This window comes from Panthera onca, chromosome B2 (assembly GCF_046562875.1).
Source record: "Panthera onca isolate mPanOnc1 chromosome B2, mPanOnc1 haplotype 2, whole genome shotgun sequence".
Taxonomy (NCBI): Eukaryota; Metazoa; Chordata; class Mammalia; order Carnivora; family Felidae; genus Panthera; species Panthera onca.
Genome location: NC_138343.1, coordinates 43,589,184 through 43,615,212, shown reverse-complemented (window position 1 = coordinate 43,615,212; position 26,029 = coordinate 43,589,184). Strand labels below are relative to the sequence as shown.

At 46.5% G+C, this 26,029-nt stretch overlaps 1 protein-coding gene across 3 annotated transcripts in view; it reads left to right on the top strand.

The window, feature by feature from the left end:
* CLIC5 (chloride intracellular channel 5) overlaps positions 1-26,029 on the top strand; it is a 162,039-nt gene that overhangs the window by 95,060 nt on the left and 40,950 nt on the right. For all 3 annotated transcript variants that reach the window (XM_060615646.3, XM_060615648.3, XM_060615647.3), the window contains exons 2-3: positions 18,426-18,535; positions 22,278-22,403. In XM_060615646.3, coding sequence (XP_060471629.2) covers positions 18,426-18,535; positions 22,278-22,403 — 236 coding nt within the window. The remainder of the gene's footprint in view (positions 1-18,425; positions 18,536-22,277; positions 22,404-26,029) is intronic.

Here is a 26,029-nt window from a genome sequence, read left to right as displayed (position 1 = left end):
GAGAGATGAAGCACAAATGGAAACATCTTGGCCCTTCCTGAGCCTCCATCAAAAGATAATTTGAAGGGGCTGATCCTGAACATTTGATAGAACTCAGAAATCTATCTGCTATTCTTGAAGGTCAGGGCTTTGCATCATCCATTCTAAACACAGCCCAACAATAGCGAGCTTCCTTCCTTAGGTAGAGCTTGCAAATGAAGGGAAGCTATTGTGAATGGCTTGTCCTGGCTTACAGTGGTGGACATGGTTGAGGATTGGTCTAGAGGGCAGGGCCACGGTACAATTTTTTTAAAAACGTTTTTTAACATTAATTCATTTATGACAGACAGCACGAGCTGGGTAGGGGCAGAGAGAGAGGGAGACACAGAATTGAAGCAAGCTCCAGGCTCTGAGCTGTCAGCACAGAGCCCAATGCAGGGCTTGAATTCACGAGCCGTGAGATCATGACCTGAGCCCAAGCCGGACGCCTAACCGACTGAGCCACCCAGGCGTCCCCATGGTACAATTTTTAACAACCGCGTGCATCTACCTTATTGGGTACCTTCAAACTAAACAGAGATACAGAAGATGTACTTTCGTGACTATTGACTTAAACCTATGTTACATAACCTTCTACTCCAAACCTATGGAAGGAGCAAGTTCTGTGAGAGCTGGGAACACGACGTCACATCTTCTGATACACCAAGTGGCTGATTTGAGGCGTCCTTTCTGTGGATCTCAGTATAATGATGCGGAAGCAATAGTAAGGTTTTTTGGTGCTTGTGAGCTTTAGTACCCCAAGAGCATTATGCCAAATTCTGAGGCTTCCAGAAAGGACCCAATAGTGCAGAACAATTCCCACACCTCACTTATTTTGGAGTCACCTGGGAGTAGTTGTGTATCTTTATAAAGGCCACTTCCGGTTGTCCCTCGGAGGCATGAAGTGGAGAATTTGACAGTTCCTCAGAGGCATGGGCCATTTCCAACTTTTTGTGTGCCCAAATAATATTGCTGCCTGAGTGAGCACGAGCAGAGTTGGACGTTATCCAGTCACCCTTTCATTTTTATTTATTTACTTATTTAATTTATTTTTAAAAATTTTTTAAAAATGTTTTTTAATTTATTTTTGAGACAGAGAGAGACAGAGCATGAGCAGGGTAGAGGCGGAGAGAGGGAGACACAGAAGCCGAAGCAGGCTCCAGGCTCTGAGCTGTCAGCACAGAGCCCAATGTGGGGCTCGAACTCACAGACTGTGAGATCATGATCCGAGCCAAAGTCAGACGCCGAACAGACTGAGCCACCCAGGCGCCCAACTCCTTCATTTTTATAGGCAAGGATGCGGAAGGCTACCTCGAGGCAATCACTTGCTCAAAGGCACATTTGTCTTGCAGGACACGCAGGTTTTCTGACCGCCACTGGCCAGACAGAAGGCAGGGTGGGAAATCTGTCTCCGGTAACTGTAGAATTTATGAAAGAAAATGCTGTAGGTCTTGGAAACATTCCTTTTCCGAATAGAAACACAGACTTCATCTCAGGTTATGGCTTCCTGGGTGATGGCTTGGACTGTTGTGTGTGTGGTATAATTACTAGGGTGAGTTTATTTATTTATTTTTTAACGGGAGTACAATAAATAGAACATTTTCTGCCTTAGCCTGACATTTGGAAAAGCTTTTCATTTCCCCTTTGGGCCTAGGGGATCACAAAAGACAGACTCCTTTTCGATTATAGCTCGGGCTGAGCTTGAACGTACAACTCAGCCAGGAGCGAGGTCAGATTGAGTTTTTGCAACGCAGGGAAGACGAACGTGGGTCTCCTTGACACAAAAGCTGGCTCAGCTTCTATGTCTGTAGCTGGGAGGCTGTTTTTAAAATCGGAAGAAATAATCATCCAGGACTACAATCTTCACGGTAAATTCTGTACGACCTTGAAAGAAAGGAGATGGGTGGGCTTATGTGATAGGAGGCGCCGGCTGGTGGGAACCTCTCCCTATTGCCTGGAAGAGTTTCTCCAGACTGACTTTTAGCGTTCTGGTTGGGGCTGGTGAGCCAGAGGAAGGAGGGACGGGCCCAGAGGGCGGAGTGAGAGTGAGGGCAGCTGATGGGTCTAGGGCTTGCTCTCTGATGGGTACGGTGCCCCCGTTTCGTGTGTGTAATCTCTCTGAATCCTCCCAGCCACCCCATGGGGGAGGAGGGACGAGGGGAGGTGGGGATTTAGCAATAGAGCTTCTCCCCTGGGGGCTACTCCCGCTGGGGGCTCAGGACCTTCCGTGTGAGTCTGGCTTCCTGTCTTTACCCTGAGTGAATCCTTCACCTTAAAGTGGAATAAACCTTGGTTTGAATCTGTATCCTGCGATCAGCAGGATTTTTCTTCCTGCCACTTCAGTATCTTACTGTTTTAAGAGACAGGTGATGACAGGTGAGCAGGGGCTCTCAGGAACACTTCTAGAGATGAATTCTGGAAGGATTCAGTTCTCATAGCTCCTGTGAGTGCATCTGAATTACTTACGGTGGATGGTTTTGACAGAGATTTCAACCCTCTCCGCTCCTACTGAAGACTCCACCCCTCCAGTCGCGTCTCAGATAAGTCACTTGCGCTTTCTGGACCTCAGTTGGCCTCGTCTGAGAAATGAGGGAGTTGGGTGAGGCTTGAGGGATCTGGGTGGGGGTGAGGGTGGGGCAGCCTTCCAACAGGAAAGCCTCTTCAATGGCTTTCTGAAGTAATGTGCTGAGAATAACGTGGAAAGCTGTTAGAGGAACACTGTGGGAAGGCAAAGCCTTGAAGGATCCATGAAGGTGGTTAGGGGTGGTTCTCACTTTGTGTCTTGATTTCCCCTTCGTATTGCAGTGATGCCCACTGTCCCCCGGACGTCCACTTGCCTGCTGTTCAGGGTAGAGGGCCAGCCCGAAAGTTCCATCTTCTCAGCAAATGTTTAGGGAGCCCGTGCCAGGAGCCAGTGTGGTCTGGGAGCCTAGGGCCATGCTGGATCACGGAGTTTCTGTTCAGCCAGTGGAATTCTTAGATTCAGCTGTAAGATTCAGTGCTATTTTTCTTCCCCAACCCACACTTTGGCAGTATTTTAGAGTGTCTTTTGAGATCGTCTTTTCTAATTTATCCACTTTATAAATAACAAAGCTAAGGCTCAGGAAGAGGGGGAAATTACTTGCACAAGATCACACAGTTACTTGTGCCCAAACTAGGTCTGGAACACACGCCTTTTTGTTTTGTTTTTTAAGTTTATTTATTTTGAGAGAGAGAAAGTGCAAGTGGGAGAGGGGCAGAGAGAGGGGGAGACGCAGAATCTGAAGCAGGTTCCAGGCCCTGAACTGTCAGCACGGAGCCCAACACAGGGCTCAATCTCATGTGAGATCATGACCTGAGCCGAAGTCGGACGCCCATCAGACTGAGCCCCCCGGGCGCCCCAGGAACACAGGACTTCTAATCTTCTGCTTGTTATTCCACTCCTGTCTTTTGCTTAAAGGGCTACCCAGGGAACTCAATTCACCCAGACAACCTGCAAATATCCTGGCTAGGGTCTTACCACAAGCAGCGATCCCAACATAGCACTCATATCAAAGGCGAAGTTAAACATTCCTGTAGTCTCCCCCGCTTTCAAATTAATTAAAAAAGAATGTGCTGTTTTTGTTTTTGAGTCTTGCCTTTCTAGCCAGGGCTGAATTAATGTTAAATAGAGAATTTTAAATGGAAACCAAAGCAGCTCCGTAACAAGAAGGGCTTCCCTTTGGCCTGGGCACCCATTACGGATGCTCTGACCTTGTAAGTAGCAGAGGTAAGAATTGACCAGATCTCACATAGGATTTAATAGGAAAAAGCCCATGTGTCTGGTTTCAAGACTCCGGGAGGCTGCTGTTGCCCATCTTCCTTCTTTCCCAGATCCTCACTCACCTGCTTGATGCCTGGAACCTCACCATTAGAGCTCTATACCTTCTGCTTATATCTGGTCCACAATCAATGCTATATAGTTATCAAGAATTCACACTTAAATTTCAATGCTTTCAGAGTGGGCTTTAAGAAATGGAAGTAGGGAAGATGCCATGTTGGTCACGTATGGCTGAAGGGGTTAGGGACCAGTGATGGCAGGAATAACAGACCCAAAGGATACAGGGATGCCCAGAAGATAGGCTTTTGACTGGTTTGTGGCCTTGCCTGTGATTGGGCAGGCATCCTCAGACTGAAGGAAAAAAGGAAAATTCCTGGGGGGGGTTCCCCTGATACAGCACAAAGGACAAGGCCACCTGCTTGCAGTTGCCTGCACACCCCACATTGTGTAATCGAGCCTCCAGACCTGTGCGTATGCAGTCAGTTCTGCTCCCCATGTCCTCACCCACTGCTTTGCTTGAGTAAATCCTCCTACCTTTAGGCTCACGTCAAGGATCATTGCCGCCCTAAGACCTTCCCTGATTCTCCTGTGGCCTCCTTCATGTTCCCAATCTACCTCTGTCATTATTGCACTTCGCTTATGACCCAGACGTCATCTCCTTACCTCTTGATGCCTCAACGCGGGCCAGCTTTCCAAGGAGAGGGACTGGTTCTCATTCATCATCAAACTCCCAGGCTCCGCACCGAGCAGGCCTTCAGTGAAGATGTTTGTCTTCCACCTTGCCCAAGTGGTCAGGTGACTGCATATGGCTCAGGGTGTGGCTAAAGCCTCCTGGTGCTCCACACAGTCAGGAAAGGACTAGGACTTTATGGGGTGGGGGGGGGGGTCCCACCTGTAGAAGAAGCAGAGTTGTATGCGGGTTAGAGGATAGTACATGGGAAGAGGAGACATGGTTGAGCACATATGACCATGTGAGTACGTGGGCCTGGTCACAGGGCTGTCTGTCACCATCAGGGAGGACCGGCCTGCAGACATCAAGAGCAATCTTGTGTGGAGGTGCAACCATAAAGACATTAGCTGACAAGGGAGGCTCCTGGCATTGTGGCTGCGTTGACTTGAGGTTCTCCAGACGTCTGCATCCAAAGTGTGCTCTCCATTCCCTGAATGGCTCAAAATGGCGCCCTTCTTATAGGCCTTATGCAAGTGCTGACCGTGGAGGGAGCATTAGTAGGAGTGGGGTGGGAGGAGGAGGGCTGGGACCTGAAGGCTTCTCCAGTGCAGGAGTACCAAGGAAATAGGGAACAAAAAGAGTAAGGAGGCACCTGCCATCTCCCTGAGACTCTGACTTGGTGTGTTTGGAGTGGGCCTGGGGACCTCTTTTTGTCAATTTTCTTGTTTAGCACATTCCTCCACTGATTCTATTGTATAGCCCCAACCGTGAGCACCACTAGGTCAGAGGTCGCCCGGACTGGTTGAACATTGAAAAAAGAAAAAAGAATTCAATGTTAAATCAGAATATTTGAGAGTGGGGCATTAAAAAAATTTTTTTAACATTTATTTACTTTAGAGAGAAAGACAGAGTATGAGCAGGGTAGAGGCAGAGAGAGGGAGACACAGAATCTGAAGCAGGCTCCAGGCTCTGAGCTGTCTGCACAGAGCCCGATGCGGGGCTTGAACTCATGAACCGTGAGATCATGACCTGAGCCGAAGTCAGACACTTAACCGATTGAGCCCCCCAGGTGCCCCTGGGCATGCATTTTTAAATGAGCATTAGATTTTTCAAGTTCTGTAAACCTACTTTGCTGACCTATTATAACATATGAATTTTGCAAAAAAAAAAAAAAAATTCCACAGGGTCCCAGATTTAGGTGAACCTATGTAATAAATTTCATGACTCAGATTTGCTGTTAGTGGCATAAGCTTTTAATCTGCCATATTTGGGAGGTTAGGGTGGATGAGCGTTATTGAGCCCAACTGAGAGGCGGGATGACAGATTTTCTGATATCTCTAAAGTCTTCCCAGACCCGCTTGTGATAATCAAGATGCAGTATTGAAAACTCCACATTCAGACAGCCAAAGCAGAGGGCAGGACGAATAGTAACGGAGGGACGGTCGTCGCTGTCACAGGAACCCAAGCGCCAACTGTTGTGGAAGAAGCCCAACTCAATGTCAGGATATCCTGGTTTGGTATAAAGGTTATAGGAGTTGCAGGTTCATTTCATGAATGTAGGGGAAATGGATCCTTGGTCAAAAGCTGGAAGCAGTTTCTCTAGCATCTTAAATAATAAATAAAAGTATGTCGAGGGAGGAAAGCAAAATTTTGACAGTGGCCTAATTGAGTGGAAAGCATGCTTTCTCCTTTAGGACTGGTATACTCTGGGGTAGGCTTAAGCAAGAAGGCATCTTCTTCAAATTAAACCCATGTGGGAAGGAATTCTGTTTATTTGAGGCTGTAGATTTGTATCGCTCTTTGGTTTCCTGGGCTTTCGTACATTTCTGACGTGGAAGAATTCCAGTTTTTGGCTTGCCCGACTCAAGCACTGGGGTTCAAGCATAGACAAGGCTGAAGAACACAGCACGATGATCCTGTAACTATTTAGGGCAGAGGTTCCCGGATAACGAGAGGATGCACAGGCTTCCACTGGGCTTCAACAGAAAATCACCAGCAATCTGCCACAACCTGACCCTCACCTTCATCCATCCACCTCCCTGGAGTTCTTGTCTTTGGCACCTGAATGACCTGAAAACAGTTGTGTTGAAGAATGTAGCTCTGCAGAGAAACTCAGTGACCTTATAGAGAATAGACACGCATGTGCCTATGATCATACCTACAGCTAACCAAACATACATCGCTTTCCCTGTCTCCCTCATGGTCAGTGGGAGACTGTCCTCATTTAGGGACACTTTTCCAGCCAGTGGACAGCGATCATGGTTCTTCCTGTGTTTTCTTTCTCTACCGAACGTATTGCTTCACACACAAAACCCTGAACACCAACGTAATGCTGAATTGTTGTGCCATCAAAGAGAGGTCTCCTGACTCTGTACCAGGGCATAGCATTTCACAAACAGGGATGTTTAATTAGCTCTTCCTAAATATTTGTCTTCTGTGGTCATAATGACTATAGCTGTAAATTTATAAAGTGGATATCATGGGTTTTATACGTACTACCACTCCATTGTATAACAACCTTGCAACGTAAATATTTCTACCCCCAATTTGCAGATAAAGAACCTGAGGTTAAGCGTGTATGTGTTATCTGCTGGCTAACATACCACTCCAAAACTTAGTGGCTGTAAGCGATCAAAACATTAATTTTGTCCCTGAACATGGCAGTTCGGCCATGGGGTGGTAGGGATAACGCATTTTACTGCACTAGGTGTCATTTGGGACAAATCGAAGACCGGGGGCTGGAATCATCTGAAGTCTCGCTCATTTGTGCGTCTGATGGGTGGTGCCACCTGTCAGCCGAGGACTTAGCTGGAACACTACACAAAGCCTCTTCCTGTGCTCTGGCCTTCCTCATGACAAGGGTTCCCAGGACAGGCATTCCAAAGGAGAGAGGGAGTGCTGGGAACAATCTGTATCACCTTGTATGACCTGGTCTCGAGAAGTCATACAATTTGACATTGTACAATTCATCTAGGCAGCCATAAAGGCCCAGCCAATTTCAAGAAGAAGGCAAATATAGACTCCACCTCTGGAGAATATTTGGAACTAGAAATACTGCTGTAGCCACTTTGGGAAATAAAACCTGCCACGTACAGCTGCTTGATATCACGGCTGGAATTTGAACTCACGTCTGCCTGGCTCTACACCATGGCCTTTCTACTGTACTACAGAACTCTGTGAAGTCAAGGACGCAAGCTTGCCTCTAGTGTAATGGCATTTAGTTGTTAAATATTATACCCGGGGCTATTAGATCAGACAGAGCCTAACTTAGAGGCAGAGGTTTGGATGTGGGGGGCCCCCCCAAAACTTGGCGCAGGTTTGTGATAGGAGCACCGTTCTGTCTCCTGAAGCCCAATACAGTAACTTGGATGATGTACTAAGACCGCCAAATTTATATTTCTTGAGCACCTTTTGGGTTCCCAGGGCTTCATAAATTTAACTGAATGAATGAATGAAACAAATCGCCAAGTCCCATTCATGCTAATGAAAGATTTATCAACTATCTTACTAGAAAGGGAGATCATTTGGTATTAAAAATATGAATAACAAAGAATACTACCTGACTTTTACTAATAAAATTACAAAAACCCCTCAGGTATCTAAAAACTGGAAAACTTCAATTGTAAGGAGGCAAATTCTAGATAGCATAGGGGGTGGAGTTCACAAAGAAGAATGCAGCCAAGTGGACCCTATAGCCTTTCAACATTTTCTCTTTTCTTCTTTCTTTCTTTGCATTTCTTTTTGCTTCTTGTGTGTGTTTTTTTTTTTTTTTTTCTTTTAAGCTCACAGGGTAAATGGCGTGTTTATAGGTCAGAGAGCCAGAGCACTGCTGACTTAGGGAGGATAATCATGTTCTTGGGAGTAGAGGAGTTCTCGAGGGCGTCACCCCTAAGAGCTGTTAGCTGAGAGGGCAAAGGTCAGGAAGAGGAGGTTGTCAGCCAGGGAGCAGGAGGGTCAAATGCAGAACCGACAGCAACAGCACCACATTAAGCCATGTTCGAGGCCTTCTGAGCCTGGGGCCTCGTGCACCTGCACGGGAAGCCTGTCCATGAAGCCAGCCCAGCAGGCCGGGGGGCACCCAGTGACAGGGAGGCCGAGCCATCTTGACTTTTAAGAAGCAGGGATAAGCAAAAGTTCTAACTACAAGAGAAAAGTCAAGTAGGAGTAAGTTACAAAGAAAAGACAACAAAAACAAAAACGCATTGCTTAGGCCCCGAAAGTGATTGAGAGAGAATCATTTTAAAAGAGGGTGTGAAGTGGAAGCAGGACAGGCAAGAGGTTTAAAAGAGACCCATTCGTTTATCCAAACAGCGTGGACATGAAAGAATAGACATAAAAAGCCACGTAGGAGTGGGAAGAAGGGGCCGAGAGGAGGGGCACTGGTGTTGGGTTGGAAAAGGCAGCACTTTCCCAGAGTATGTGGAAGAACCCCAAGGTGTATATAGACTCAGTGCAGATTGACATAAAGCCCAAGGAAAGCTGAAGGACACTCCCAAGAGGCCGCGAGCACAGCAACAGTATGCAACACAAAAAGTTGTAGGCGTCTTTGGGCCTGAAGCCACTAACAGACCAGACCAATTACTCAGGGTCACGGGCACCATCGGCCCCTGCTCTCTTAGTCAGACGCTTAACAGAGTAGCCTTCTGGTATCGCACCCACAAGGGCCTTTGGGAGGGGATATTTACATAGCTATATTGAGTTGTTTTATAAAACCATCTGGCGAGCTAAGGTGTTGGTGACAGACATTGGATTGCTGTCTCAGGTAATAATTTTGCAGTTGCCTGGTGTGGTGGTTAATTTTGTGTGTCAATATTTCGTCCAACATTATTCTAGATATTTCTGTGCTGCAGGTGTATTTGGGATGAGACTAACATTTAAATTAGTGGACTTGGACTAAAACAGATTACTTTCTACAGTGTGTGGGACTCATCCAATTAGTTAAAGGCCATAATAGAAAGACTGACCCCCTCTGAGGAAGAGGAAATTCTACCAGCAGACTGCCTTTGGACTGAACCGGCAACTCTTCCCTGAGTCTCCAATCTGATGACCTACTCCATGAGGTTATGGACTCACTGAGCCTCCACAATCATGTGAGCCAGTCCCTTAAAATAAATATCTCTGTCTCTATCTCTGTCTCTGTCTCTGTCTCTATCTATCTTGATATCTCTATATATCTATCTATCTACACCCATACACACACACATACACACACATACATCCTGTAGGCTCTATCTAGGCAATCCTGACTCATACACTTGGAATTCTTCAGGTTACCTGCATAGTGCTGGTTCAGCCTTTCTAATCCACTTTACATAAATGCTGACAGTGTCTGAAGCCTCAAATGTGTACTTGTTACCTCTGTGTTTACCGAATGAAAAATGCCCGAGTGACCCCAGGGAGTGAGGCCCTAAGTGTCTGCTGAGAAAAGGGATGTTGTTTCTTCAAGGGCAGAACTCCCTGTGTTCAAGTGGACCACAAACCACCAAGTCCCATCCCTGCTAGCAGCGGGCTTACTAATTATTACACACCATTTGGTATTTAAAAAATAGTCCTAATAAGGAATACTACCTGACCTACACTAATAAGGAAAAAGTGGGCAGCTCCAAATATTGTCATTATAAAGAAAAATTCTTTCTCTTTCATGTAATGTGAATCCATTTAGTGCTCTATAGATGAGTCATTCTGTATTCAAAGAAAGTTCTCTTCCTGTGGCCTTTGTCACCTTGACACTCTTTCCCATAAGATAACAATCAGCCTAGCATAGCAGAAAGCTATAAATCAGAAATCAGGAATTATCCCTGATCCTGTCCTGGGACCAGACTGTGCAACCATAGGCAAGTTGTTTAACCTTTCTGGACCTGTTTCCTGACCAGGAAGAAAGACCTAGACCATATCGTCCCTGAGATCAGTTCTGGCTCTATTATTGTAGAATTTTTTATCTCTAAACTTGAGAAAATTGCCTGATTATTTGAGTCTCTGAGGACAGTTTTTATGGGCTAAAGCAACAAAAAATTGAAATGTGCCATCAGTTAACTTTCTGCAGAAAATGGAGGTTTCTGTCTTCTAGTATTTCTATACTACTTTTTATTTTTAATGAAAGTATTTTTTTAATGTGTATTTATTTATTTTGAGAGAGAGAGAGAGCAGGGGAGGGGCAGAGAGAGAGAGGGAGAGAGAGAATCCCCAGTGGGCATCGTGCTGTCAGCATGGAACCCAACGTGGGGCTCAGTCTCAGGAACTGTGAGATCGTGACCTGAGCTGAAATCAAGAGTCGGGCACTTCCTCGACTGAGTCACCCAGGCCCCCCAACCTTGTTGGGTTTTAAATGAATCAAAGAGCCTAAAAATCTTGCATTTTGAAGTATCAGACATTTAAGCATCTGTAGGAGGCTGGGCCCAGTCAGGAGAGAGAAACCACAGAGTAGTTGAAACAGGGGAAGGTTCACAAAAAGTATTAACCGTGATACGAGAGTAAGCATAACAGACATGAGAATTCTGGAGCTGAAGGAGAATAGCCAAGGAAGGGGTTCAAATCTCAGTGGAGAAGTTACAGTCAGCCCAGCAAAATGCATAGAAGCTCACTGGTTTGGCCAGGCCAGAACCGGTCTGGAGTTGCTTGGGCAAGCAACCGGCCACTGTCCAGAGCTCGAGTGGCAGCATGTGGTCAGCAGTGGTGTCACAGGCGTCCTCGGGAACCAGGCATTAGCGGGGGTAAGAAGCCTTCTGGCTATTGTAAACCTCACATCTCTGTGAGAGGCTCAGTGAGTCCATTTCCTACGGGCGCATTCGGAGCTGAGAGACAATAAACTGATCAATGATACAGGGTCTGTCAAGCTTAAATGTCATTTATCCATTTCCTGCCACTCCTTCTTGGAACGTCTCTGGAAAATCATTCCCTCTTTTGGACCTTGGTGCCCTCACATGACTTTTGGACAATTACCAGCTGCTTCTTTGTCTGGAGACAAAGCTCTATGTACCTGGTCTGTCCGTGGGGATTCTTAAATCAGCAATTCTCAAACGTTGTTGGTGGCCTCTTGGGGTCGTTGAGGCTCTTTCAGGGATTCTGGGAGGTCACAACTATTTTCAAAGTAACAGAATTTCTCCCTGAGGTTGAAATTTCATGAGTAAAAGCTACTAGTGCTTGAGCAAAAATCAAGGCAGTGGTACAAACAGTGTTAGGAGTCACGTGGGTGCAGAAAAAAAAAAGAGTCTCATTTATGAATGTCCTTGATGAAGCAGTAAAAAGTATATAACGTAATAAAGTCTCAACCCTTGGGTACATGTCTTTTAAACGTTCTGGCTGATGAAATGGGAAATGCACATAAAGCTGTTGGGCTGCGTGCCGAAGCACAACGGTCCTCCAAGGAATAGCACTTTCATGATTGAGTTGTGAACCGAACCAGCCGCTTCTCTCACAGAACAGAGATTTTACTCGAAAGAGCCAGTGGCAGACAAACTGTGGCTCCTCAGGCTTGGTGTTTCCCAGACATTCTCTGGAAAATCAATGAAATGAGCCTGTCATTTCGAGGATAACAACTGACAGTATTTCTTGCCAGTGATAAAACACAAGCTTTCGAGAGAACACTAGACTACTGGAAAACAGATAACCTGCTACCACGCACTTGACCACTTCTCTTAAACTTCTCCGATGAGCTCAGTGGTGATATTACTGAATGAAATATTTTGACATTGTGTGATGAAACGTATCAGCATTTGGAAGATCTGCATAACTCGGTGAAATGCTATTTTCCAAATGACGAATTTGTGATGTTAAAAAATCATTCATGGGTGAAAGATCCATTCATAGTGCGAGACAGATGAATGGGGTTTAGTGGAACAGAAGAACTTCATTGATAGGGTTTCAAATTCCACCTATCAACTCGGTTTTAAGAAACTATCACTCGAGTTTCGATATGGCATTAAAGAAAAATGCCCACAATTATCTGAAAAAGCTATTAGATTACTCCTCCTGTCTCCAACTACATATCTGAGTGAGACCAGATTTTCATTTTATACTTCAACCAAAAACAAAAGATTGCAGAAGCTAGCTTCTATTAAGTCAGACATGAAAGATTTTGCAAAAATATAAAACAATGCTGCTCTTCTCACTCAATTTCTTTTCTTAAAAAATACTTCCTTTATATTAAAATATGTCATTTATTTTAACATACAGTATGTTTCTTATTATTACTGTTATGTTTAATCAATAAGTATTTAAAATATTTTTTAGCTTTCATTTATAATACAGTAAATATAAAAGCTCTTTGGGATTCTCAACAATCTTTAAAAGCATCTAAGAGTTCTGAGATCATTGGGGCACCTGGGTGGCTCAGTTGGTTAAGCATTTGACTTCGGCTCAGGTCATGGTCTCAAGACTCGTGAGTTCAAGCCCTGTGTGGGGCTCTGTGCTGACAGCTCAGAACCTGGGAGCTTGCCTTGGATTCTGTGTCTCCCTCTCTCTCTGCCCCTCCCCCACTCACCCTCTGTCTCTTTCAAAAATATAGAAGTATTTAAAAAATTATTTTAAAAAGAGTTCTGAGACCACAATGTTTGAGAATTGCTATCTTCAATAAATCTCCACTAGTCACTTGAATTTATAAAACTATAGGAATTTGTGAGTGCGACGGTGAAGGCGGAGAGGAAGGTGGCTGCATTACTCAAGGTCACACAGCAAATTAGAGGCAGAGATGGGTTTAGAACAATTATCTCCTGCTATAGTGTGTTATACAGCCCAAACTTCTTTCTCAGGACACTCTTCAGAGTTCCAACATCAGACTTTTGAGCTACTCAAGCCATAAAAAGGGAGTAGTACCACCCTCCCCTCAACATGCAGCCACTTCTTGTTGCTGAGGACAAAGTAAATAAAACATGGCCCATGGTTTGGGAGGACCCAAGCTCACCATTTACAGGGAGAGACTATATGAAAGGCAATATCTCATAGTATATAATATGACTTGCCTGGCACATAACATAATGTATATTCATACAACCTACATAATTACATTATACGGTTATTATCTTATGCGATGTTATGTATTATGTAAGTTCTATTATATATAGCATATAATATAGTAGAGTGTAACTTATAGTAAATACATTCACTATAGGAAATAGGAAGTACTTTGGGGTCATAGTTGGCTGGAGATTTTGTGCATGTGCACTAGGCTCATGGCAAAGCAGAATTGTGAGGGGTGCCTGGGTGGCTCAGTCGGTTAGGTGTCCGACTTAGGCTCAGGTCATGATCTCACAGTTTGTGAATTTGAGCCCCGTGTTGGCCTCTGTGCTGACAGCTCAGAACCTGGAGCCTGCTCCGGATTCTGTGTCTCCCTCTCTCTCTGTCTCTCTCAAAAATCAATAAGACATTTAAAAAAAATTCAAAGCAGAATTGTGAACTTGGGAAGGTTGCTGTCAGTGGTACCCTGTTCTCCTGACACTTTCTGGCTTGCACTGGTTTCCTAGGCTTTCATAACAAATTACCGTAAACTGGGTGGCTTTTCACACACAGAAATTCTTCTGGAGGCTAGAGGTTTGAAATCGAGGTGTCAGCAAGGTCACATGCTCTCCAAAGGCTCTAGGGAAGGATTCTCTTCCTCATCTCTTCTAGCTTCTGGTGTTTCTGGCAATCCTTGGTTGCCAGATGTAGATGAGGGACTCCAATTTCTACCTCTGTCTTCACATGAAGTCTTCCCTTGCATATCTTGTGGCCAAACTGTTCTCTTGTTATAAGAACATAAGTCATATTTAGAGTCCGCCCTAATCCAATATGACCTCATCTTAGCTTAATTTCCTCTTGTAGAGACCCTATCTCCAAATAAGGTCACACAGGTTTTGGAAGGACACAGGTTCAGTGTGTGTGTGTGGGGGGGGGGGGGGCGGGCATTATTTAACTTACTACACTGCTTTTGTGCCTGCCCTCTGCCCTCATTGTTCAGAGCCTCTTTGGGCCATCCATCACATTTTCCCTCACACTTTTCAAGGCCTGGAGTCCCATTGAGTTTCACCTGGCTGTTCCCTGTTTGTGTTTTGAGTGGTTGCCACAAGTTCCCTTCATTTAACCCATGAGTTTAACCACGGTTTATCTGGGCCGCAAAACTGGTGAGCTGCCAAGGAGGAAAGGGAGAAGCTGAACAACTCAGTAGGAAAACAGAAACAACAACAATAACAACAACAAAGACAAATACCCGGATTGAAACACGGGCTAAGAACTTGCATAAAGTCTATTTTAAGAGGCCTTGAAATAGAAGGAAGTTCAGAAAACTCGACACCAGGGAGGAATCTCAAGGACATAAGGCTAAGTGAGTTAAGTCAATCACAGAAAGACACCTACTGCATGATTTCGTTCCTGTGAGGTCACGAAAATGGTAAACATCATCGAATCAAAGCGAGGAGCTGCGGTTGTCAGGGCCCGGGGTGGGGGAGTGGGAGACGAGGAGGTGCTATTCAACGGGAATAAAGTTTCAGGTGAGCAAGATCAATGAGCTCTGGAACTCTGCTGTGCAACGCCGTGCCTGTAGTCAACAGTAACGTATTGTCCACTGGATGTCTTAGGGGCTAGATCTCGTGTTCGGTGTTCTTCCCACAAGAAAGGAGAAGAAAAGAGAGGAAAAAAAAGAAAACGAAAGAGGAAGCTGAGAATCCTCCCATGTTGTGTTTATTGCTCCTTTGGCAGTTTTCATTTACCGGGCCTAGTATCCTAGTTTAGGACAATAGTGAAAATGGGGGGATCTGCGAAGGCCAGGACCCTGTGCACCCTCCAGCACAGCTGCGTGCACGCGGACTGAAGGGTGGGGTGCGTGCGTACAGCCTGAGCACTGTCACCTGCAGCTCTGTGACCTGGGGCCACCCTGTTAACCTTGTTTGGGTCTTCAGACTGGACCACAGGCATGGCGGCAGGAGCCCTGCATCTGGAGCCAGATGGCCTGGGTTCAATCCAGGGACCCTTAGGCCAGTTATTTCCTCTCTCTGTGCCTCAGTTTCCACATCTTGCAAAAAGGTGATAATATCCCACTACATAGGCTTCTCATGAGCAATAAGTGAATTAATATTATATGTGAAGCATTTCGAACAGTGCCCGACAACACAGACATCAGTTGTTACCATTACATGAGTTTTCTGTCCAGCCAATAAGAGTTCCAATATTTTACTGGTTCCTCCTTCGATTCCCTGTCATTGCCCCTCCCCACTCCCACCAGAGATAAAACAGGTGACAGTATATGGATATGACTTTTGGTTTTGTTTTTTAATTCTTGTCGCTTATAGTGTAACGGGCCCTAGGGAACAGTTCCTTTGTCAGGATGTCTTAAAGGACCAGGAACCAGGTACCTGTTGAGTGAGTGCTTCCTGGGAAGGTCTTAGGGGGCTGACATCATAAACGCAAGTTAGCAAACCAAGCTGTTATTAAATTCACCGTTGCCTTTCGGAGTGTGACTTTATCGGTAACTTTAGCTCTCTGGGTAGGTGTGGCGCCCACGCTGTGCCCTCCCACCTTTCAGATTTTGAATAACGGAGCCCATGGTGTCTCAGCTGCTCGGGAGTGGGTCCGTTTCCAGCACCAAGGAAAAGTGAGAACTGAATAGGGATGGGGCTTTTGGTGTCGTTAAGAGAGAGGTAAAATAACTGTAATTTCATAGCAATTACCTACAACCAACACCGTCAAAGGCGCCAGTTTTCCGCGATAAACCTGAGCCTCTGCTGGGAGCAGTTTGCGAGGCAGAAATAAGCACACAATTAGGTTCTCATGTATGAAAGACGGCGTCACCCCCTCCCCACCCAAATGCCACAGCTGAACAGACCTCAAAGGGGAAAATTCGCGTTGCATTTTGGGAGTGCATTTTTTTTCTCCCTCCCTTAGAAAAAAGTCTTAATAAGCCCCCATCCCGGGACCTTTGGATTGTTTGCAGCTTTGCCGGGAAGCCCGGGGGCCTTCACTCCCCTGGCCCTCCCTGTCCTTGGAGGAAGGCACTCCAGCCACCTCTTGGGGCCGTCGTTTCCAAGGCAGCTGCTAACAAACTAGAGTGAGTGGGTGATTCCCCCTCTAGGCACCATGTCAGGGGCCCATAAACCACTCGGTGGAAATGAATCACACAGGGATTGGCTCCCGACCTTTTTGTTTGTTCATGGATGTGCTGAAAATGAATTCCTTATAAAATTCATGTCTCTGTAGCCCGCTCAGAAATAAAGCGAAACTTGCCTTTCAGTTGATTAAAAAACAAAAACAAAAAAGCCACGCTATTTTGAGGAAGGTACTGAGAAAGGGACATCTAGTGAGCAGAATTATGCAAACACTCAGTAATGCTGTTATTATCATTATACAGTAAAACCTTGGTTTGCGAGCCTAATTCGTTCCAGAAACACCCTTGTATATCAAAGCAAACTTCCCCATAAGAAATAATGGAAACTCAGATGATTGGTTCCACAACCCAAAAATATTCGTATAAAAACGATTACAATACTGTAATATAATACAAAATAATAAAGAAAATACCAAATATAAAGAAAAATAAACAAATTGACCTGCGCTTTCCTTTGAAAACCTTCCTGGCGGGTGTGAGGGAGATAAGAGAGAGGAGGGTTACTGTGTAGGACATCTTTCACTATCACTAATGGAATCACTGCTATCTATTGGCTCAATGGAATCTTTTTCTGCATGGGGGCCATTGTATACGCTCACTTGGATATAGACTACAATACAGTATTAATAAACACTTGTCATATACTGTAATGTAACTGGCAATCAGGCAGCAGAGGAAAGGGGCTATATCCGCAGGCAGCCTGGCCTACAATGAAGCAAAACATTCCTGAGCTTCCTCTTGTGTAGAAACGCAAAGAACCGTGCATAGGTGCTTTGAAGTGACAAAACATACACTAGTGCCAGTTGGGTGCACCTTCCAACGTTCTGAAACATCACTGATTTTCTGCCACACGCTGGCCTGAGACTGAGCATCCGAGCCTGGGAGCCGATCACCCACAATCCTGCAACGAGAGAAAGAGACAGAGAGAACCACGGGCTCAGTTGTGATCATGTGACGTTCAGCATCACATACTACTCGTATGGCAAGACATCACTCATTTATCAAGTTAAAATGTATTAGAAATGTTTGCTCGTCTTGCAGAACATACTCACAGAACAGGTTACTTGCCATCCAAGGTTTTACTGTATATGTGTTCCTGCCTTATCCACCAGCCAACTCCACAGAAGGCCATAAGCTCCTTGACCACATGCATTTTTTAATCTCCTGTGTAATTTTCTCCAGTGCCTTGCACATAATTGAGAGCCAATATACAGTTATTGAGTAAAAGAATAGTTTAACAAGCAAATGGCTTCTTGACACTGAGGTAAAGAACCAGTACTAAGGGCATTATTGATTAAAATCTTCAGTCTGCTGTCTGGATATAAAGAGATGGGTTAAAGTCTGAGGTATTTGTACTCATGACATACCATGGAGCAACGACCAAAAGATAGAACAGAGTAAACCAGGGAGGAACATAGTTGGGTTCGGTATAGCCAAGGAAAAGTATTTCTAATTGTTAGAAGTACCCTCAGAATGGACTCCTTTGAGAGATATAAATTGTTGGTGAGTGGAGATATTCAAACATAAACTAGATGATGACTTGGGGGGACAGAAGTTGGTGGTCTAACATCATTTATATTAGACTATGTGATGTTGAAGGTCTCCCTTTACCCTGAGATGGTTCTATGGTTTCAGAAATTTATGAGTACATACTTGCCATACTGGGAGCTCAAATTCAGTTCAGTCTGTATTGATTGAGTCCTTACTGCGTGCCAGGCATTGCCCTGCAAAGATATTAGGAAGACAACAGTAAGATAGGGCAACTGCCCTTTGACGTTAGACTGGTCATGGCTTTAGTAAATTCTCTGTATATTCCTTCTTGCTAACATGTACATGCCGATTCAAGACTCTGGTTCTCTTCTTTCTAGGCTGGAATCGATGGGGAAAGCATTGGCAACTGTCCCTTCTCTCAGCGTCTGTTTATGATCCTGTGGCTGAAAGGCGTTGTGTTCAACGTCACCACCGTAGATCTGAAAAGGTAAAAAATGCTGTATTAATGAGGGGTACCTTTGGCTGCAGGACCAGAGATCTTTCTCTGGGGGGGTGGGGGGAAGCTTGCCCATGGCTCCCAGCAGCCTCCTGCTCACACCTCATTGGCCAGACCGTGTCTCAGGACCCTCCTCCACTTACAGGAGAGACACCCGGGACTGAACATTTCTCTGCCCAAATTAACAAGATTTGAGTAGCAAGAAGGAAGGAATGGATATTGGATGTGCAGCTGTGAGCGGCACAGAGATGGACACGCATATCTAAAAATCCAGGAGTCAACCATTCCAGCAGTGTTAGTGCCCCATCCTGGGGGACCCTAGCGGGACTTCAGGTGTAAGAGGCTGAATTTCCAGGGGGTGTTGGGATCTGACCATTTCCTCTGCTTTGTCCCCAGTTTTAGAATTCCTTAGTGTGAGCCTTCTGGACCACAGGGTGGGACGGAGAGTCACTCGTGCAGTTTTAATGGTTGTTAAAAATACCAGGCATCATTCACTATCTGGAGCCACACGCATTTCAGTCTTACATCCTGTTTCCTGTCTTCCGCCTGTCCTATCAGTGAGCTCAAGGCTCACTCTCTGAGCGTTTATCATCCACCTCTGCCTTCTTCCCTGGCCAGTTTAGCATATTCTCCATGTTGCCTTTGTGTAAATTATTCTATACCCAGAACCCTGCCATCTAGAAATATCTAGAGATATTTCCATTTGCACTTTCTATTATCACTTTAAAACTGAGGGGCGCCTGGGCGGCTTAGTCGCTTGAGCATCCAACTTCGGCTCAGGTTTGTGAGATCGAGCCCCATGTCAGGCTGTGTGCTGACAGCGTGGAGCCTGCTTCATATTTTCCCTCTCTCTCTCTCTCTCTCTCTCTCTCTCTCTCTGTCTCAGGCCCTCCCCTGCTCAAGCACTCTCTCTTTCTCTCAAAAATAAACGAACATTAAAAGATAAATAAATAAAATCTATGTGTCAAAAATTGTTATCTGTCGTTCCTCCTTTGAGTTGGGCTCCCTTCCTGAATTCCTGGGTTCTTCCGTTGTCTAAGCACTGGAGAGTTTCCAGCTCCCTTCTTTTGCCACCTCCATTGTCAATCAGTTGCCAAAGGCAGGGCATTGTCCCTCTGTGCTGTTGCTCACCTTAGGGCCTTCTCATCTGCTCCCAAAGCCCAAAGCAGTGGTTCAGGTCCCACCACTGCCAGCCCGACTGTTTCTTTGTTCATCCAACCGGACTTCTCCCTTCTGGGTTCTCTTTTTTTCTGATCCATCCTTTATATTATCCAAATCTTATTCTTCCCCAAATAGTTCTTTAATCATGGGGCTCCCCCACTCAGAAAACCTTCTGATCCTTCCCATCATCTGCGGAATAAATGTAGCTGCAGCTCTCTGTCTAATCTTCGGCCCTTCCCAACGTTGTTTCCCGATGCTTCTCTCGGTGGCCTCTCCATCTCTGTCAGGTTGGACTGACTTTTGCCCCATCCCCTCTGGCCTCCAGCCCCTGGCTAGGATGTTTCCTCGGCCTTCTGGAGGCTCTCCCGCCTTCCTGAATGGACAGACTGGTGTTTAGCCCCCCTCCCCCGGATTATCATCTGCGAAAGTGCCCTTGCAGGTTTGGCTGGGGATCAGAATGGGAAAGGAAGCCACCTCAAGCATTCCTCAGATGCTTCTATTGCTGTCTCATATCTGTTATCTGACCCTGCCAACACCCCCTGAGGTAGGCCAGGCAATATCAGAACTCCAGTCCAAAAGATACGGAAACTTTCTTACTGCAAAAAAAAAAAAAAAAAAAAAAAAAAGGAAAGAAACAAGAGACAAAGAAAGAAAACATATATATAGCAAAGAGTTAAGGACCTTTTAAACGTATGATACGGTGAATATTACTTTCTTGTCCTGGCACCACCAGTTATCGGCTGAGTGACCTTGAACAAGGCCCTTCATTTCTCTGAGCTTCCGTTTCCTCATCTGTACAATAGGGATAAGAGCACTGCCTTGTATAGGGTAACTGTGAGGATGTAGTGAGGCAAGCCATGGAAAGCATTTACATCCACTATTGTGCCTGGCTCGTATCAGGAGCAACCCCCACAGACTGTTCTTAGCATCATTCCTTCTCTTGTGGAACTGATGATGCAGTCAGAAAAAGAGGGCTGATCTATATTAAATAGGCCATAAATTAGACTTGGTGACATGGAATTAAATGCTAATGTCGAGTGTCATCCATAAATGCTGAAGAGGGTCAACAAAGACAGAGGACTGTAACTGACCAGCATGTCACTGGCCAAGTCCACCTGAACACTGACAGCTATAGGCAGCACTCCTCAGCGATGCCAGACTCCAGGGGCCATCGTTCTCTCGAGTCACAGGAAAAAAAATAATTTCTGTGTCTTTTAAAAATTTTTTTTAATGTTTATTTACTTTTGAGAGAGAGAGAGAGACAGAGACAGAACATGAGCAGGGGAGGGGCAGAGAGAGAGGGAGACACAGAATCCGAAGCAGGCTCCAGGCTCCAAGCTGTCAGCACAGTCTGACGCGGGGCTCGAACTCACAAACCGCAAGATCATGACCCGAGCCAAGGTTGGACGCTCAACCCCCTGAGCCACCCAGGCTCCCCAGTTTCTGTATCCTTAAGCCACGAGAGGTAGTGGCTGACAAATACAATGGGTATAGATTTCCCCTCCCAACTGAGGAACCCAAGCATTTTCTGCCTGTGTCAGCTCTGGAGAACAGGAGGAGCAGGTAAAGAATGTCCTCTCATTGTCCAGATGGAGGGACACGCACCCAGTAAACAAAGGGACCAAGTAGATGGGATTTTAAAAATACTTCTGGTCGCAGCCGCCTTAAGGAGTTCCAAGTGTCACACAATGCAGCTGGAGAGGATGTGTGTTTGGGCAATGATATGGGAGTAGCACCCTAATTGAAATTCTTCCCGTCCCCTCCCAAACTGATTACGCCCGCCAGGAATTTGTTTCATTACAGACTCCTCTTCGCCCTTGTGTACTTTTCTTCTGTTCTTCCCTCTCGTGTTTTCCACTCCCGACTCCCACAAGTGTTGTGTGCTCTGCGGGAGCATTTGGGGTGACTCGGATGTTCAGCCCTGCGCAGGGAAGTGTCTTTTGTTGTCCCTCCCCTCCCTTACTGTTTCCTTGTCTCATGCCCACCCCACCCACCACCCCTGCATCGACCGGTCCTCCTCCCTCACTTGCATTTCCGCCAGCTGGTGGAAGCATGGAAACACGCCCTTGGCACCATCAGGGCCCCCGGGCCAGCCCAAGGCCACTTTCTCTCCTGTGGCCCATACCCTTAACGGTGCAGAAGATCTTTCTTAGCATAAAAGTGTGATTGGATTCATTAATTTTTAAAATGCTAAAGCTTGGGATTCTGTACAGTGCATTTTTGTTAAGCTGAGTGGTGAAGGAGCGTTTGAAAGTAAAGCCCAGCCTCTGCCCTGGGTTTAACATCTTGGCGCTCATTTAGACAGCCACCTGCCATTCCTTTCTGATTTTTCGGTAGGACTCAGTTCCTTCATCTTGACTTACTCTCGTGACTTCCACCGGACAGACTCGCGGTCACACCACATCCCTTCAGAGCTGTCTCCACCCTCCCTTGCCCTACACCCCCCACCACACGTCTGTTCTGCCCACAGAAAGGCTGGACGGCCCAGGGAGTGTCATTGACAAGTCGCAGGTTGCCCTGAAGGTGAGGCGCCCTGATGTAAGCCACCTCCTGAATCTCGATCTCTCTGCAGAAAGCCAGCCGACCTGCACAACCTGGCCCCTGGCACGCATCCGCCCTTCCTGACTTTCAACGGGGACGTGAAGACGGACGTCAATAAGATTGAGGAATTCCTGGAGGAGACCTTGACTCCTGAAAAGTAATGAGCTGCTTATTTCCGAAGCTGATGACGGGCCGGGGTGGGTCCGTGTTGGAACTAGAAAAAGCACGGCGTTAGCTTTGAGGAGGCAGATGTTCAGCGGAGCCGCATCAATCCAGAGCCTAGGACCCTCTTTTCAACCCCAGAGGGCTACCAATCTCAAAACCGCTCCACAAAGTCCAACTCCAAGGGTGGATACCCCTGGGAACAGGATATGCCTCCTAAGGAGAGCGCCGGGAAGGGTGTCCCCCCTGTCGCCCTAAGTGAGTCCTCTCCAGTTGAAGGGTGTGCCTCTCCGTCCCCCTAAATGAGTCCTCTCCAGTTCACTTTGCCTGAAAGACCCCTAACCGAGGGCAAAGGCTCCCTCATTTTAGAACGAGAGCTGGGAGGCTGACAAAATGTGAATAAGCCAGGAGAGCGGTAACCCCGTGACTTAAAACCACACCCAAGTATGCATAGGAGTCACAAACCTGACAAGGTCTGGTTGGAGCCCATATTCAAGGATTAAAAAAGACTGACTCCTCTTCTTTAATCTTTTTTTTTTTTTCTTTTTTGAGAGGGAGAGAGAGAGAGTGAGGAAGGGGGGCAGAGAGAGAGAGAGAATCCCAAGTAAGCTGTATAGCTCTATGCTGTCAGCACATAGCCCGACGTGGCCTCGAACTCACAAACCATGAGATCACGACCTGAGCTGCAAGTCAAGAGTCAGATGCTTAACCCGCTAAGCCACCAGTGCCCCTAGACTGACCCCTGGTCTGAAGTGAGCCCCAGGGGACATGGTAAGGAGGAGATCAGAAGGGTGACTGTAGGTTTGGGTAGACAAGCTGTAAAAGAGGAATAAAGGGAGGAAGGTGAATTCTGAAAATTGATGGAAACTAGACTTGTTGGCTATACTTCATTGTAATCGGGGATTCAAACAATCACACAGTTTTGTTTTAACTAGAAGAAGATTTCTATAGGCAAGGCACAGACTCCATCCTGTAGGACAGCCACTGAGAAGTTTGAAGCGAAAGTGGTTAGAGCCCATTTTCAGGCTTAACGTCGGGGCTGGGGCGACAGGAGGGCAGAAGATGGAAAAGCTGGAGGTGGAGAACTCAATTAGGAGGAACTACTTGGTATCAGCTCATGGAAGACAGACCAGGTGGCTGAGCTAAGGCAGAGGCAGTAAACTGGGGACAGAGAGGTACGAGGGACCTCAGTATTTACTTAGCACATAAAATAACTGGGATTTGACCACTGGAAATCACCATCTTGCATTTATTTTAAAGTTGTATTTATTTATCAATACTTGTATAGCCCTAACTGTGTGCCCTGTGAGATGGATGCTACCAGATGGATGCCTCATTTTTTTAAGTGTATTTAGAGAAAGAGAGACAGAGACAGAGAGAGAGCTTTTGCACAAGTGAACGAGTGGGGGAGGGGCAGAGAGAGAGGGAGACCATCCCAAGCAGGCTCGTCTCACGACCCTGAGATCATGACCTGAGCTGGAATCAAGAGTTGGACCCTTAACTGACTTGAACCACCCAGGCGCCCCACCAGTCGCCTCATTTTACATTTGGGGAAACTGAGGCATAGAGAGGTTGAGTAACTTGCCTCAGGTCACGCATCTAACAAGTCACTGTTAAATTAAAACTCCCAGTCACGCTCTGAATAAGCCTTAACATTTCTACATTCCTCCTGAAGGGTGTTCTTTGTCATTCACGTTGGGACAGTTGATTTTCACACCGAGAGCGGAAAGCTGCCTCAAGCCCATTGGAAGCAGCTGAGTGTAGACTTTGAATGAGCTCATTAATTAAATCAGCCATACCCCCCTTCTCAGGACACCAGCCAGCCACTTTGCTGAAAGGGGCCCGAGAGGGCTCAGGGGCCACCCCCCTCCCTCGGGCCTCCCATCTCCTCGCTGGTGCTGGTTTGAAATCCCACATGAGACAATACATGCTGTTTGCAATAACTAGACAGGGTTTAGACTTTGCATGGGAGACCCAGGAGAGGATGTCCAGGGCGAAGCTATTTTCTTTGGGAAGTGAGACCCACACTCAGGAGTGACCACTTGCGTCAAGGCCAGTGGGGAACTCGAAATGGAAGCGGTGGGGAGCAGCGGGTCCTACCGGGTCCTCGGCCAGGCCCGTGGGTGGACGTATGCAGCCCTGGGCTGGGCCTGCGGGGGGCTGCGGCTTGCTCTCCTGGTTCAGTCGTGTGCTGTGACGCCCTCGGATGTTCCCTTTCGGTGTGAAAGGATGACCCGAGGGCCCCTCCTGCACTTTATGCTCACCTTAGCCAGGGTCCCTCCGCCTCAACCGGCTGTGCCTTTCTCCAGGCTGCTTCTCTTACTCAGGGGTCTCCTGTCTACATCCGTAGTGGGACCAACGGGGCCGATAAGACCCCCGGAGTTACACTCTTCCAGTGCACGTGTACATTCTTCCACGGGAGGACCGTCATCAGATGCGTCATCGTTTCATCCTTCTAAAAAATTTCCATGATCCAACTAGAGCTAAGCGGGGTTGGACGCAGACGCTGCCTCCTCTCTTCCCTGTCCACCCCCATTACCTGTCCCGAGTTCTGCTTCCTCCATGCTCTTTTGTGCGTCAGTGATGCAACAACCCACCACACCCAAGTAGCGGAAACTCAAAACTGTTACAATGCCTGTCTCCCGAACTCCACCAAGATGGAGGCCGTAACGATGAGACCATCAACCCCTCCAGAGCCCCGAGGAGTGTCCTTTAGATGCCTTTCTAGGGGTTAGACAGGGGCAGATGCCCCAGTTACCTTCCAATAAATGCCACCTAGCCGGGACCTCGACACCACAAAGGGAGACCTGCTATTCTACCCACAACAAGCCGCAAGCCCTTGCTGGCTTCCCGCTGCCTGGATCTGGGAGGCCCCAGGAGAAGTGCAGCCTGCCCCTCTGATTCTCTAGGGGGCAGCAAACCCCCCATAACTGTTCACTGAATGCCGCTCGGCCATGTGTTTTTCATCACACCACTGTTTGTAAAAGCTGCCAGAGAGCCAAGGCATTGTGGTAGCCTTTTTCCCCTTAGCTTTATTTTTTAAAGGAAAAAACCGCATGCAAACACTCCAACCATTTTTTTTTTTAAATCATATTTGGTATTTGGTCCCACAAAGCATTTGGTGTCAAAAGGAATTCAGGAAGTCTCAAGTAGTTTCTAAATGAGACTCACTTCCATTTCTTCCCAAAGACTGGCCCAGTTAATGCTCAGCAGGGAAGCCCCGGGATTAGCGTTGGCGATTGCTGTTGAGGCATGCTGGGCCTCACCTCTCACCTCTGTAGAATGGCCAGGGTTCAGAGGATCCAGAACTGAGAGGCAGGAGACCAGACTCTAGCCACCTGTCTATAGGGCTTGTTTGTATGGCCTTGGGCAAGCCTGTCTCCCATTTTCTCACGAGGGGGTGAAACTACATAGTCTCAAAAATGCCTTTCAGCAGAAGCTCTGTGATCCCATGAGGGTCTCAAAGCGCTTTACCTGAGCTGGTTATTATTTAAAATAACCCTAGTGCATAGATGGCTGTGCTAAGAGGTCAGGAGGGGAAACAGATAACGGAACATGGCGTAGTATGTGGTCAGTCAACTAGCAAGAACGCGTTGGGTGTAAACAGGATTTGGAACGTTG